Source organism: Hydra vulgaris, chromosome 05 (genome assembly GCF_038396675.1).
Source record: "Hydra vulgaris chromosome 05, alternate assembly HydraT2T_AEP".
Lineage (NCBI taxonomy): Eukaryota > Metazoa > Cnidaria > Hydrozoa > Anthoathecata > Hydridae > Hydra > Hydra vulgaris.
In genome coordinates this window covers 34204987-34221471 of record NC_088924.1, presented here as the reverse complement: position 1 = coordinate 34221471, position 16485 = coordinate 34204987, and the positions used below count along the sequence as shown (strand labels likewise).

The window sequence follows — 16485 nt, the reverse complement described above, 5'->3', positions numbered from 1 at the left end:
TCCAATAATACTCAAATGGCTTTGACCTAATTAAAATTTATTAACAACCAAAATTAACTGAGCTTTGTTGGAGTTAAAATTCACAAGCCACTGCAAACCTCCAGCTATTACAGAAAAGAGATCACATTTAAAATCAGCTGCCTGTTCTAAGCAATCAAAAAGAAAGGATTTATTGCCAAGACATGAGTATGAATCACTAGCAAATAGTGCTACTTTAGATGTAAGGTTGTCAGAAAGATCATTAATGTAGATAAGAAATAATACAGGACCAAGGATAAAACCTTGCAGTACCCCAAAAGTTACTGGAAATGAAAAAAGGTGTTGGCCTTTCAGGATGACTGTAGTAATGCACTTAACAAGAAATAATTGAAAAATATATATATAAACCAAGCTTATAGAGAAACCATTATGTCAAACTTTATCAAAAGTTTTTATTATATCAAGAGCAATAATCTTTGGCATGCTGCCCTTATTTAATTCACAAAAGAATTTTTCAGTTACAAAAGTTAGAAAGTCAGCTTTAAAATAAGAAGAAAAATCTACTTTTAAAAACCATATAATTGTCATAGAGTATGTTACAAGACTCAAGATGTTCATATTTATATGTAGGCGCATTTGTTTGTATGTACTGTAAGACATATTTGTTTGCATGTACTGTATGATAAGAAACAACTTTTGTTCATTCTGAGATTGATGGTATTTAATAGTTTAAGTACTTATTCACTCTGATTTTGAGAGTGAATGGTACTTAAAGTTTCATCCCTCTTTTAGCATTTATCAGCCATATATTCAAATGAAGAAGAAAAAATAATTTTAAAAAACAAATAAAAACAATTAAAAAATTACATATACAATAATTCAAAAAAACAACATCTTTACTTATCATCAGAGTCAAATTAGAGAAATACTAATATAAATCTATAATAATTGTAAATACATTTATTTTATATATAAATAATATATAATAAATGTATTTCCTATTACTTAAAATTTAATTTCGATTAAAGATTAATAATTTTTCGACTAAAGATTAAAATCTATATTTTAAGTGTAACTTATTTATTAAATTCAAAAAATGTGTTTAATAAGTTACAATTAATTGGATTTTTTTAAGTTTACAAATAACTAAGTCTTAAAACTTTTATTAAGATATCATAATCATTATTTTTATTATCAAAATAAATTATTATCAAAATAAAATAGAATATAGAAATCTGTTTCTATATGTATTGTGGCTCTTATTAGCTATATATTTAAATGAAGAAGTAAAAACTATTAGAAAATATTAAAAAAAAAAAACTGCTAAAAATTATTACTTTATATGTCTATATATCCATATATAGACATAAAAAATAATAATTTTGAACTCAAAAAAGATCGGGAAAGGTTTTTAAAGATTTTCTGAAGTCTATCTAATCTTTGTACGGTCTTGAAAAAATTTATCAACTGCTTTTTTATTGAAACATAAAAAAAAATATGTTTACTAAAGCAAATATTTATATTTATATGAGATTTTTATGTTTATTAAAATATTTTTAAAATTAAAACATGAACAAAATATAATTTTTTTATATTTTCGAAAAACATAGAAAAAATGTTTTTTAGTGTTTCAGAATACATTACAACTCAATAATTTTTGAATTTGTTAAATTATAATTAACTCCAAGGATATTCAGTTCGATGACCTCTCATAAGAAGACTAATTTTAGCATTCATACTTGTATTGTAAGTGTACAAAGCTTTTTCATATGCTAGACGATGCCGCTTTACAGTTGGTTTTTCATACCGACGTTGTAATTGCACCTGACGCGTAAGCCCTATGAAAATAGATTTCATCTTTAAAATATAATAAGAATTAAAAATAAAATATTGATAAAATAAAATTATTTTAACAAAAAATATACTTAAAAAACATTTATAAAAAATATGAACAAACTATACATAAATTCATATTATTGAAAGTGTCTATTTTGTGTCCCAACAATATCTTATGTCTAAATCATTCAGTGCCTGTCTATGCATATATATATATATATATATATATATATATATATATATATATATATATATATATATATATATATATGTATATATATATATATATATATATAGAGAGAGAGAGAGAGAGAGAAACTAAAAAAGTTTTTCCACAATAAACAACATCAAACTCTATCAAAATTCATACCTTCCACACTCATTATTTTCATTAAATTTTGATATGCTACTATTGGACCTTGGGGACCAACCATAACAGTACGTGCTCTAAACGCATGGTGAGCCATTTGTAATCTATCTGAAGGTACAAAGATCATCATACAACTATTTTTATACAAACAAAGATCGTTACAAGAATACTATTTTAAAAATAAAATTCAACTAAGAAAAAAATTATTATCAAAAACAGCAAAAGTAAACAAGTTAACAAATTATAAATAACAATGGTAAACCTTAAGTACATAATTATAATAATTGAAAACAAAACCTAATTTTAGACTTTATCACTGAAATTAATTTATAAATTATTCAGCATTGTATAGAAAATATTCAGTGTTTTTAAATAATATAGTCTAATAACAACTTCTTTTAAACTTTATAAATAACGATTTTATAATTTATTTAAAATTGTGTGTGTGTGTGTGTGTGTGTGTGTGTGTGTGTGTGTGTGTGTATATATATATATATATAAATATATGTATGTATATATATATATATACATATATATATATATATATATATACATATATATATATATATACATATATATATACATATGTGTGTATATATATATATATATATATATATATATATATATATGTATATATACATATGTGTATATATATATATATATATATATATATATATATATATATATATATATATATATATATATATATATATATATATACACACACATATGTATATATACATATATATATATATATATATATATATATATATATATATATATATATATATATATATATATATATATATATACATATATAAATAAATATATATATTAGGGTGGTGGTAAAAACAACTTATTTTAAAAATGTCAGCTGACAACCCCTAAATGTGTTTTATATAATAAAATAATACTGGATTTAAAAAATTTTTGAAAAAAAAATATTTTTACGGGTGCCACAAGGCCCTTATACATCAAACAGGTTCCTAATATTATAAAAAAAAAAGTTTTTTAAAAGTATATCATGTTGGGTCTCAAAAGAAGCAAAATTTTATAAAAATTCTAAAAATAACAATTATTTTATAAAAAAACTATTATTTAAGATTTTTTTTGAAATTATAATTAAAAAAAATTAAACTTTTTTCATTTTTAGTTTAAAAGGTCATTTTTTTTGCAATAAACTATAAAATAACAATTTTTTTTTAAAAATAATTGTTATTTTTGAAATTTTTATAAAATTTTGCTTCTTTTGAGACCCAACATGACACTTTTGAAAAACTTTTTTTTTTATAATATTAGGAACCTGTTTGATGTATAAGGGCCTTGTGGCACCCGTAAAAATATTTTTTATTCAAAAATTTTTTAAATCCAGTATTATTTTATTATATAAAACACATTTAGGGGTTGTCAGCTGACATGTTTAAAATAAGTTGTTTTTAGCACCACCCTAATATATATATATATATATATATATATATATATATATATACATATATATATACATATATATATATATATAATATATATATATATATATATATATATATATATATATATATATATATATACACACATATGTATATATACATATATATGTATATATATATATATATATATATTTATATATATATATATATATATATATATATATATATATATACATATGTGTGTATATATATATATATATATATATATATATATGTATATATACATATGTGTGTGTGTATATATATATATATATGTATATATACATATGTGTATATATATATATATATATATATATATATATATATATATATATATATGTATATATACATATGTGTGTGTGTATATATATATATATATATATATATATATATATATATATATATATATATATATATATAGTATATATATATATATATACAGTATGTCAAAAAAGTCTATCAACCCCTGATAGTTTTTCAATAAAAACAAATTTTTATATGCTTAAATATAGATTTTTGACCCAAACTTTTTTTATAAATATTGAATTTATATCACAAAACATTTTTATTACAAGAAATTAATATTCTTATACTTAAAACAAAAACTATCCACTAAATTATAAAAAGTGTAAGTCAAAAAAGTGTATCACCCATTATATAAATATTTTGCTAATATAAAATTAATAGTCTATTTGTGCGCCTTTTGCCTTGATGACTACAAGACATCTTTTAGGCATTGAATTTACTAAGTTTTTAAGCCATTGTGTGTCAAATTTTTCCCACTCCTCAATGAGAATTGCCTTTAATTGCGACAAACTGGATGGTTTTTGATCAGCTACTTTAATTTTAAAAAGATTCCATAAATTTTCAATCGGATTTAGGTCTGGTGACTGAGGAACCCAATCTAACATCTTAATACTGTTTTTCTTTAACCACTCAGTAGCTAACTTTGATGTGTGTTTAGGATATCCATCCTGTTGAAAGATAAAATGACGAGATAAGCCAGCACTTCTGGCGCTTGATCTCAGTTTTCGCTTCAGAATGTCAGTATAAACCTCTTTTGTCATTATTCCATCAATGAATTCGAGTTTGCCAACACCACTCCAAGCAAAAGAGCAGCAAACCATCAATTGACCTATGATAAGAGGAAAAAATAAGTTAGAAGTATATATTATATTGAAATTTTATAATAAAGCCTAATGTCACCTCCCCCATGCTTGACAGTTGGTCTCATACATTTAGGATTTAGGCATTCACCATTTTTTCTCCATTTGCGTATGATACCATCAGAACCAAACAAACATATTTTTGTTTCATCAGACCATAAAACTCTTTGCCATTGGTCAATAGTCCAATTTAAATGTTTCTTAGCCCAAGCCAATCTTTTCTTTTGATTCTTTTTACTCAAAAAAGGCTTTTTTGGAGCAATTCTACCTACAAAACCTTGATTTTTCAAGCAATTGCAAATAGTTTGAGGATTTACAGTTACACCATGATCTGTTTGTAAATCTTTTGCAAGCTTTGGTGCAGATAATCCTTAATCTTGTTCAACTTTTCAAATAATTTCTCTATCATTGAATTGGGTAGTCTTAGCTGGGCGTCCCTTTCTTGGCAAATTTTTAATAGTACTCATTTTTTTATATTTTCTAATGATATTTCCTACACTATTAGGCTTAACATGGATTATTTTAGAAATAGTTTTATATCCTTTTCCACTTTTATAGTGTCCCAGGATCAGTTTTTTTTACTGATTCATGAATTTCATATCTTTTCGCCATAATTTTCTTATTAAGATCCTAAAAAGAAAACAAACTTTGCTAAAAAATTAGTTTAGATAACTTCTATCAATCAAATTTGATTGTTTTTGGCTTACTTTCTGCAGTTTTACTAATTTAAACAACAGAAAAGTTAAAAAATGATTAGGGGGTGATACACTTTTTCTAATTTAGTGGATAATTTTTGTTTTAAGTATAAGAATATTAAGTTCTTGTTATAAAAATGTTTTTTGATATAAATTCAATATAAAAAAAAAATTGAGGTCAAAAATCGAAGTTTAAGCATATAAAATTTTGTTTTTATTGAAAAATCAACAAGGGCTGCTAGACTTTTTTGACATACTGTTTATATATATATATACACACAATTTTAAATATAGTTTTATAAATATTTGGCTTTTGAAAAATTCTTTCAACAACAATTTATGTCAAATTAGTTGCAAATGAAATGCTTTTTTAAATTACTGCAAAAACGCAAATTAAATTGACTTGAATTTTTTCTTTTTTTTTAATGCAAAATGTGTTTGTTTTTATTTTTTGAATATTTCAATATATTTGTTTTATTATTATTTTTTAATTATATTTTTATTGAACACAACTAAGGGTGTTCAAGTAATGGAAAAAAATTACTCAAGTAAATTTTTTCAAATTACTTAAGTAACTTAAATAACTTTAAGTAATTTTAGTTGTTTTCCAAACAATGAAAAATTACATCTAATATTACATTTTTGTATGATATAGTATTATATAGGTATAAAAAATCATAACTAAACTTTCAAGATAGAACACTGACAACTTAAAATTTCTATCAATTTATCATTCAAAGATGTTCTTAAATTTGTAAAAAAAAAAAAAAAAATCTAGAGCACTAAAGCATCTTTCTGTAACAATTGATGATGCTGATAAAAACTTTAAAGTATAGTAAAATTTTATAAGCATTTTTGGACAGTCATTTGATCCTTCAAATTCAGCCATTTCTTTTTTAATGCATTCAAAAACATTTAAGTAAGCCTTGTTTTTTATTAAATTGGAGTTTTGAGCAAGAAATGGTAAAGCTCTTCAGTCTTATTCTTTTTTCGTAAAGATTTTTTAGTTTTTAGAGTCCAATGAAATATGTTGGAGTCCAAAAGACTCTAATGTTGGAGTCATTGCATTTAACTTCTGATGCTTTAGGATCTTTAAGATTATAAGAAAGACATTAATACGCATCTCCTGCTATAATTTCTTATAATTTATAACTTATATTTTTTTGGATAGTCTAAACTATAATCATTTTTAGAAAATATGGTATAAACAAAACTAAGAAATAATTAAAATAAACTAAAAATAAAATAAACTAAAAGTTATAATACTTTAATTTTAGGGTTCAAAATATAAAATGGGATAACTTTTATGCAAATTTTTATAAAATATCAATTTTCTGTTGATTTAATTCGGAAAAAAAATTACTTGATTTTATTTAAGTAATAAAAACTTACTTAAGTACTTGATTTGTTTAAACAATTACTTAAGTACTTAAGTTACATGAAACAGCCCTATACACAACATCTACTGAAGTAGTTTGAACATGGAAAAGTGTACATATATAGACTGAAATAGGTAATTAATGTAGTCATACATTAACTGAAATAGGTAATTAATGTAGTCATACATTAACTAAAATAGGTAAAACATGCGAAAAGAACTGCTACATTGACTGAAATAGATAGAACATGCCAGTAGTGCTGCTACATAGACTGAAATATATAGAATATGCAAGGAGTGCTGCTGCATTGACTCAGGTTTTAGCTTGAGCTTGAGCATGAGCAGGCAATCTTTTTATTTAAAAAAAAATCTGTTATTTTTTTCATTTTTTTAATATGTCAATATAATATATAGTAGATAAACAAATGTATATATGTGTATATATATACGTGTGTGTGTATATATATATATGTACGTGTATATATATATATATATATACACAGATATATATATATATATATATATATATATATTTATGTGTATATATATATATATATATATATATATATATATATATATATATGTATGTGTATATATATATATATATATATATATATATATATCAGGGACTATTCTAGACTGTTTTCGACAGCGTCGACCATATTTGGGTACCAATTTGGGCACTGCCCAAATTAAAATTTGAGGACTTTTTTTTCCGCTAAATTACTTGAGGACAAGTAGGCAACGCCGCCCACATTTTTTTCCTAGAATAGGCCCTATATATATATATATATATATATATATATATATATATATATATATATATATATATATATATATATATATATATATATATATATATATATATATATATATATATATATAGTGCTTCCAGAAAGTATTAGCGCACTCGTAACATTTTTTTATAGTCAATATAAATCAAAAACTAATTTTAATTTTTTTTTTAATAAAAGACGTAACCAAATAAATAAATATAATGTCAAATATGTTTTTTGTTTTGATAAATTAATAAGAAGTTTAATGACTACTCTGAAAAATGAGTGAAAATAAGTGTGCAAATGTATAAGTGCACTCATTTAAAAAGTATTAGCACACTAATTCAATTCCTTTTAGAAACAATTTTTTTGATTCTTTTTGATTGATTTTTGTTAACATATCTTTGCTGCCTAAAATATTATGACAAAAATGTAATGTTGAATACAGTTAGCTAAAATTTCAAAACTGCAACAACAAAAATATGAATTTAAAAAGCAATTAAAATAAAATATCAATTAAAAATTGCTGGCATGCACAAAAGTGGTCTCAGTAAATGAGAAATCAGACATTAGCTTAAGAGAAGCGAATGCAATGTTAAATTATAACAAGATTAGCACAGTCGAAGACAAAAGTCGTTCTAGTTGTCCTAAAAAAATGTCAAAAAGCGACAAAAATAAAGCAATTATGCTCGCTGAACACAACCAAAACATGAGCATAGCTGAAATTGCCTCAGACCTTAATGCAATAACAGATGCACATCAAGTTACCCGATCAACAATTAGCAAACTGATGAAGAAAAACTCAATTTGTATCTTGCAACAAAGAAGCCACTACTAAGCATCAAAGATTGTCTCAAGCAAAGAAGATGGTGCAAAGAAAGAGCTGCATGGACTGTAGAGCTATGGAGAACAGTAATTTTCTTGGACACTCTGAACTTATCTACCGCAAGAAAAGGATTTTAGTTTGGAGATAAATGTGTTACTGTAGAGATATGGATAACAGTAATTTTCTCGAACAAGTCGAACTTCAAACTTATCTATTGCAAGAAAAGGACTTTGGTCTGGATATACAAAAACAAAAAATACAATCCTGATTTTTTTTGTCAAGGCTTTAAGGAGGAGGCTTAATTGGGGCTGCTTTGCTGGATCTAGTACTGGCCTGGTGGCATTTATACACTGATTGCCTCAATCAATATCGGCATAGAGATATATTGGAAGATTATTTACAGCCTTCAATGGACGTTTTCAGAACTGACTCTGCTTGGCAAAATCAACAAGATAAAGCTCCTTCAAGCCTTCTGAGGAAAGGCATGTGGTTGCATGCCTTATATGACCACGCATACAACTTTTTTTTTTGACAACTTGGCCATGGTTTTTTGCATATACTAATAATTTGTGTGTTTTAAGAAATGTGCTAAAAAAACCATGAGAAAATTAAAAATAAACAAATTATAAACTGAAAAGGGAAACTAACTTAACAAGTAGCAAAATTAACAAACAACAAAAGGAAAGAAAAGAAAAGCATAAAACTAACATATTTTTTGATTTAAAAGCGTCTTGATTAATAAATCAAATTAATTTAATTTAAAAGCATTCCAATTAATAGTTTAAGGCAAATAACATTTCAAATACAGCCACATTGTCATAGCACATAGGTTGATTAATTGCATCATTTATGAGGCGCATTTGTAATATTGGCATTGGTTGAGGGTTCTAATTCTACTAACAGAAATTTTTAATGCTTTATTTGCTTTGTAGACATAAGAAAATATTAAAGTTTGTAATTAAAATAAAAACATTAATTTTATGCTTTTATTTTTTCTGATTAATTTTTTTCTTTATTTTACCATTCGATAAGATTTTTATTTTTAAAATTTGGTTTTGCATTTTTTTTTTCTTTTTAGTTTTCATTTCTCTTTCCAGTTTCCAGTTTATTTTTAATTTTAGCTTAAGTTTACATTTGTTTATTCAGCACATTTTTTAAACCCGCTAACTTAAAACATGCAAAGTGCTGCAGCCAAATTGTCAAAACAAAATGCTGTGTGCGTGGTCATATAAGCCATATATATTTCCTACATGGAGGAAAAACTATTAAATCTGATGTCTTAGCTTTAAAAAAACTTGATTTAACAAATCAATTTATACTTCGTTTAGTTTAAGTATATGCTGAAATTATTTTTTGGATAAAAGTTTCTTTGAACAGTAAAACAATTTATTATTTTTTAATTTAAATATTTTTTTAATTTTAACTTTTGGTTTAATGTTTGCCTTCCCAAACCAAAATTCTCAATCTACATATGTACATTTCATTGTGCCAACTCCTATATAGTCAACTATGTATGCATCCTTACATGTTTTCCTAAATAATCATTTAGGAATTGGCACAGGAAACTAATTGAATTCAAACATTTTTAATAAATTTAAACAATTTTAATAATGTTGGGAACTATGAGACTAAAGGCAGAAATTTGCTCTTTTGAGCAAACTTTATTCTTTTGACTTCTTGTTTATTTGTTTGTGTTTTAGATTTTTTTCAGAGATGAGTCAATATTCAAAGCTCTTGATAACAAGTGCTTCAACATTCTGGTGAGAAATAATTTCTTGACTGCCTGGTGAAAATTATAAATCATCAGAATCAATGATGGCGTGGTCTATGATCTCAATCTGTTTTGGAAGAGTGTATATAGTGGAGGGAACAGTGAGACAGCAACAGTATATAAAGATGTTGGGCAAAAAACTGCTACCCGAGCTGTTAATTCACTTTCTAACAGGTGGAGCTATATTCAAAAAAAATGAAGTACCTTGTCACACGTCCCATTATGTCAAACAGTATCTGTAACACAATAACATCACAGTGTTGGATTGGCTGGTCTCATCACCTGATATGAACCTTATTAAAAATTTATGGATGATTGTTAAGTGTGGATTTGCAATCAGAAAACCAACAACAAGAGAAAATGAATCGCTAGTGACTGTTCAAAAAATGTTTCATGAATTTTAAAAAAATACTACTTTAAAGTCTTATAACTTGTTTTAACAAGAGACTCTTTTTTTTTTGATCATTCTGTTCATATAAAACGGGTTTTTTTTTTGTTTTTTTTTTACTTTTATCATATTAGAGAAATATCTTCAACTTTAATCTTAAAATCGTGAAAAAATGCCAAAATGAAATTAAATATATTTTTATATATATTATCAGAAAGATTTTCTGATAAGCTGTTATTGCCTACAATAAATGTGTAGATGGCAGTTTAGAACTCTGAAAATATATTGTCTATTCATCTTTAGCCATTTTGAAATGCTTGTAGATTTCTCTAACACTTTTTATTAATGTCAGATTAACAACATATCAGACCATAAGACCTAACTATCTAAAAATGCAAGCATTTTTAACTTGTTATGTTTGCACCAAAAATGGCAGCGTTTTAAATTAATGCTAAATAATATTCTTCAATTATTTAAGGTATAAATGCATTATTGGAAACCTACTGGCCCATGTAGGGGATGCAACCAATTATAAATTATTATTATTATTATTATTATTATTAAAAAAAACCAATTATTATTATTAAGAAAAAGAAAATATGATTGGTCACTCCTTCTTGATCTGGTCTTTATACTAGTATAGTAGTAGGGACATAAATAAATTGACAATAACTATTGGGAGCCAAGCATTATTTTAAAAATTTGATACTTTAAACATAATTTACACAATTAAGTAGTTTTATATGTCAAAATCAAAAAAACTTATTATGTTACAAAATTAATGATCAACAGTTTTTTAAAAAACACCCATAACATATCAAGAGTATTGAAGAATTCTATAATAAAAATAAACCACTTTTATTATTAGGTTTGTTTTCTAATTTTTACCGATAATTAGTTTACAATTAAAAACATTGAATATATGATAATTCATTAAATCTTTTTTTAATAAGATAAGGATAAATGCCTCTAGTATTTTTTGAGCTCAGGCTCGTGTAATGTGGCAATAATGTCACCAATTAGATGCCAATGGATATTTGATGTTATTGAATACTTGAAATAACTATAAGTTTTTTGGAACAAAACAGCTGACACAAACAGAATCTCTTTAAAGATCTATTGTCTTTCCAGGAAAAAAACCACCAAAATAATGCACAAATACCCAATCGAAAATATTGATGTTAATATCATTGACTTAATAGATAATTAATGTGTGAATGACAAAAGACTGCTCATTGATGCTACATAAGCTTTTGAACAGCATGATTGAAGTGAGAAATAATGACTTGAGCAAGTTCATTTGACAAGTACTTCATTTGTATTAGTAGCTGTGTATTAGAGGATTAATCTGATTTAAATATAAATCAAATTAATCCTCTATTAGAGGTGGTAAGATTTTTGAAACATAACAGGAGACTGCCTCAGTATTAAGATGCAGATTGTCAGATCTTTTGAATTTAATTCTATTTTTAATGCTTTAACCATAAGGTTTAGTTTTTGATGTGTATACAAACACAGACTGTGTGCATATCAGATTTTCCAGGAAATATAAATGTTGTAACTTAAAAAAAACAAAATGAAGCCTTAACTATTAGATACTTAGATATAGCTAATTTTTCTAACTTTGATACTTTATCCATTTCTGGATAAAGTAAAGTTCTGAAAGATTGCATGAAAAAAAAACTGTCAGGGTGTTACCTAGGAATAAAATTTATACAGCATTATCATAATATTGGGAATATAGGTTGCTCTCAGCTGGTAATTAAAGAAAAGAAAAAAAAAGTTGTACATTACAAAAGTTTCTAGGCAAAACTTGTTGCGCCAATTCTAAATACAGAAAATTTATTTTTTATAAATGCAAAATTATAAAACCGATCAATTTTCAACTTGTTTCTGTTTCTTTCTAAGCAATCTTCTTAATCTTTTTCATATTTATATCTTTTCTTCTGGTAGCAAGAAAACAAGTACGATCTTTTATTATTAATAAATAATATTTTAAATTGTATAAATAATTATGCAAATAAACAATTAACAATGTGATACTTTGATCTACTTTATTTGCATAATTCGCTTTTAAATAATAATTAAATCTACTTTATTTATTTTAAGTAAAATTTAACATGATAAAAAAAAAACTATATTATATTTTTCAAAAAAGTTTAAACGATTGTTTACAATAATTTATTGAGGTAACGATTGGGTTCAAAACGATAAGAAAACTTGGTGGTCATGCAGAAAGTTTCGACGTCTAATAATATCTAAATGTACAAGATAATGATTATTAAAACCATTTACTATTTACCTTATTAAGCTTGGCACTTGTTGTGCGAACAAAAGGTTTTTATTTTGCATCCAAATAAAAATTCAGTCAACTGCTACAAACAAAATTGTAAAAACACAGCTGGAGTACAAAGAAACCACCATGAATATTCCGTGAAAAAAATTACAAACATTAAATATTCACCAATCGTCTGTAGTCTCAAATAAAAAAATCAAAATATGAGATTTACCTTGTAAATTATCAACTTACAAGGTAATTCTCATATTTAGACTTTTACGTTTTATCATAACACTCCTTTGAACCATCTGTTGCAATCATCATCAAGCTTTCTATTCTCAGATATCTGGAACTTGAATATGTAATGCTCCAAATTTGATACTGCTTTTTGGTTTTCCATAGTGAGTTATAAGTTGCTCTAAGCTTTCTTTACCATAATTAGACAGTTGGCTGAGTGTTTTAGGCGATTGCCTTGGGCCAAAAATTGAAAGCAATTGCCAAAATTCCATTTGCGCGAAAGTGGTTTTTAGTTCACTTTTAAAACTGTTTACAAAAGATCTAAAAATGTTTAACTCAAAGTCACTTAGGTCAAAGTTTTTTTTTTTTTTTTAATCAGCTTGTGGCTGGTATCGAAAAAAGTTATTTCATCTGTCACTGATTTCATTTTAATAAAACTTTTTTCCATGAAATACTTCCCTCAAGTACCCAAAATTAAATCAGCTAAATTATGATTAGCTTGATTCACATAAGTTGGAATGTCGCTGAGACTAATTCCTACTTGTGAACTTTGTAGTGCTAGCACAAGTGGACAAATCACTTCAAACACATCTAAGAGTATTATTATTGTTGCAATGGTAGATTGTGAACTCGCATGTATAAATAGAACGAGTGCTTCTGCTTCTTTTTGTTTGGTATAGCACGTTGATAAAGCTTGTAAAATTAGTTTATAACCTCTGAACTAAACTAAACAAGCTCAATCGTGTGCAGTCCAATGAGTTAGACTTGGACACATTGGAAACATGGTTTCTAGTTCTCTGCAGATTTCAGAGCATTCCTGCAGCAAATGCATGGCTAGTGTGCGGATCTTAAAAAAATTCCATAGGTTATGTAATAAAATATCTACCTCCATAATAGTTGGAAAGTCCTTCAAAATATGTTTAAAACATAACCTAAGTTTATGACTTGTACACCTAAACCAAACACACAGTGGCACAGCATCCTCAATGTAAGTTTTTAAATCTCCTTTTACACCAGAATTGACACTTGTTGTGTCCATACAAGCAAAGCGAGCATTTTTAAATTAGATATTATTAGCTCTGAAAAAATTTTGAATAACATCAAAAACATTTAGAGCTGATAGACTAGAACCGGTGAGCTTATTTAAAGGAACTATCCCTATAAATGTTCTTTTACAATGCCATTGTGTTCGAAAGTGCCATGTATAGTTAACTGTTCAATCAAAGTAATGTCAGAAGTTTTATCCGAATAAAAAGAAAAACTCCCACCACTTCTACGTGACTGAAGTAAAGGATTTTTGACAAAATCTAAGATAATATTTATATACTTAGCAATATATTTCAGAGACATGTATGTTTAGTTTAGTTTAGGTTGTTAAAAAAGTTTTTGTTACTTTAATCAACTAAAATTTATAACCGAATAAAACATAACATTTATAAATACAAATGATTTATTAACTTAATTAATAATAAAATGCTTACACCTAAATGCTTTACCAGCAAATTTAGTTTACTTACAGTATTTTTAATTACTTTAATTTAAAAAAAGATTAAAAATTTTTAATCTTTTTTTAAAAGTAATTTCGAAATGACATTTACCTCCACAAAAGCCATTTTTTGAATAATTACTATGCTAAAATCTTTTACTTTTCTAACTAAAGATAAACAGCATTCGTTGGTTTAAAATTTTTTTTATTGTAAATTAAAAATCTAAAATAAAAAACACGAATAAAAAAACTATGTAACTATGTATTTTATTTTTGAATGAATTGCTACGCTTTTTGAATGACTGAATTGAATGACTTGCTACACTTTTTCTTTTGTAAAGAAAGTAATTGTTTTCGATCAAATAAATTATTTTCTTCGTTTTGTGTACTAAGTATTTCTACGTTTCTTGCGTAACACTTAAAATCTAAGTCTGTTAATAGCAGGATTAAAGGTTGTTTTTTTTTTAATGATTTTTTGAACTTTTGGGATATTTAAAAAAGTTGGGAATTCCGCGTTATATGTGGTGCCATCAGGTTGGTTAACACCCTAACTGTCTACCTTTAACTGTCTTTATGCTAACAAAACCTTTTACTCCTGGTAATAAACTTCTATTACTATTACCCTTATAAAAGTTGCCACCTCCTTACAGCTCCTTTACAACTTCAGAAGTTAATTTTGTAAAATTGTGCCAGTTGAGCCAGATTCCTTCAACATCCCACAAAGCCTAACCTTGCTTCACAATATATTAGGTTGTTTCAAATTCATTTATTATTTCCTATATGGTCCAATGAACAGAGACTTGAGCAATTTTGTGTTTTATAAAAATCAATCTCATTTTGAAACTTTAGTTTTAGCTGTTCTGCAAGACTATCGATGGAGGAACTTTTGAACCTACTAATTTGGGGTTCCTTTTATTCATAGGCTAATAAAAGGCAAATATGAGGATTTGTTATTTTGTAGATCCTAAAATACTATTTTAGGGTTCTTTTCATTTAGAAGCAAATAAAAAATACTCTGAATGAAAGTTCCTTTTATTAATAGAGTTTTTATTAATAGTGTTTTTATCTAACTTCAAGTTTAAGGCCAATAAAACAAGAAATCAAAATTTTCTTTAATTTAAAAAATTGAATTTTTTATAATTAAAGAAAAAAATAAGATAGATTCAACACATTAGATACAATAAGATACAAAAAAATAATATAATTGAAAAATCTGCAACATTAACATCAAAAGTAACAAATTACCTGTTTTACATTAAAATATCAAACAAGTAATTAATTTTGAATTACAAACACTTCAAATAATCATAGATATATTTGAGTTCTAAACTGCAAAAAGCTGCTTATATTTTTTCTATTTATTGCAGACAATAACAACTAACCATTAAACTTACCTGTAAAGACTTGTTGAATAGCAAAATTTTGACGTTTTTAAACAATTTTTAGATTTTTCCCAAAGTTAAGGTTGTAATTTTTTTCTAATATGATACAAGTTAATTATTATTATTTACATAATGCAGTATATATTAAGTATATGTAAAAATTAGAAAAATCAGAGATATGGTCCCACAAAGTTTTCATTAAATTGGTTAAAATATTATGAACTGAAATATAATAACCTGTCTGACATGATACTAAAATGGCCTGCTGCCGGGGTTTCAGTACATACATCAACTAAGTGAATAGGATGAACATGCAAGAAGTGCTGCTACATCAACTGTAGTGTCAATTTTTTAATATTGTTATTCCTTGTTTTTTTCTTCTTTATCTGAAAAAGCTGTATGGACTATAGTAAATATCAACCAAAAAAGATTGATAAATGTCTATATACGG

The 16485-nt window shown here is 25.4% G+C and overlaps 1 protein-coding gene across 1 annotated transcript; it reads right to left on the bottom strand.

Annotated features, from left to right (window-relative positions):
* Positions 1–1626: 1626 nt before the first annotated feature.
* Positions 1627–16139, bottom strand: LOC100207208 (small ribosomal subunit protein bS21m). The gene is made up of 3 exons (XM_065797982.1): positions 16047–16139; positions 2186–2293; positions 1627–1817 (listed from the first exon to the last, which is right to left on the bottom strand). Exons 2-3 carry the CDS (start codon positions 2280–2282, stop codon positions 1657–1659), a joined length of 258 nt encoding a protein of 85 aa, XP_065654054.1. The 5' UTR covers positions 2283–2293; positions 16047–16139; the 3' UTR covers positions 1627–1656.
* Positions 16140–16485: the final 346 nt, after the last annotated feature.

What these genes read in the sequence shown, in the direction of transcription:
- LOC100207208 (XM_065797982.1), bottom strand. Translation starts at nt 2,282, where the DNA reads ATGGCTCACCATGCGTTTAGAGCACGTACTGTTATGGTTGGTCCCCAA. An exon ending in GAAAATAATGAGTGTGGAAG is followed by an intron (nt 1,818 to 2,185) that starts GTATGAATTTTG and finishes CTATTTTCATAG; the next exon opens with GGCTTACGCGTCAGGTGCAA.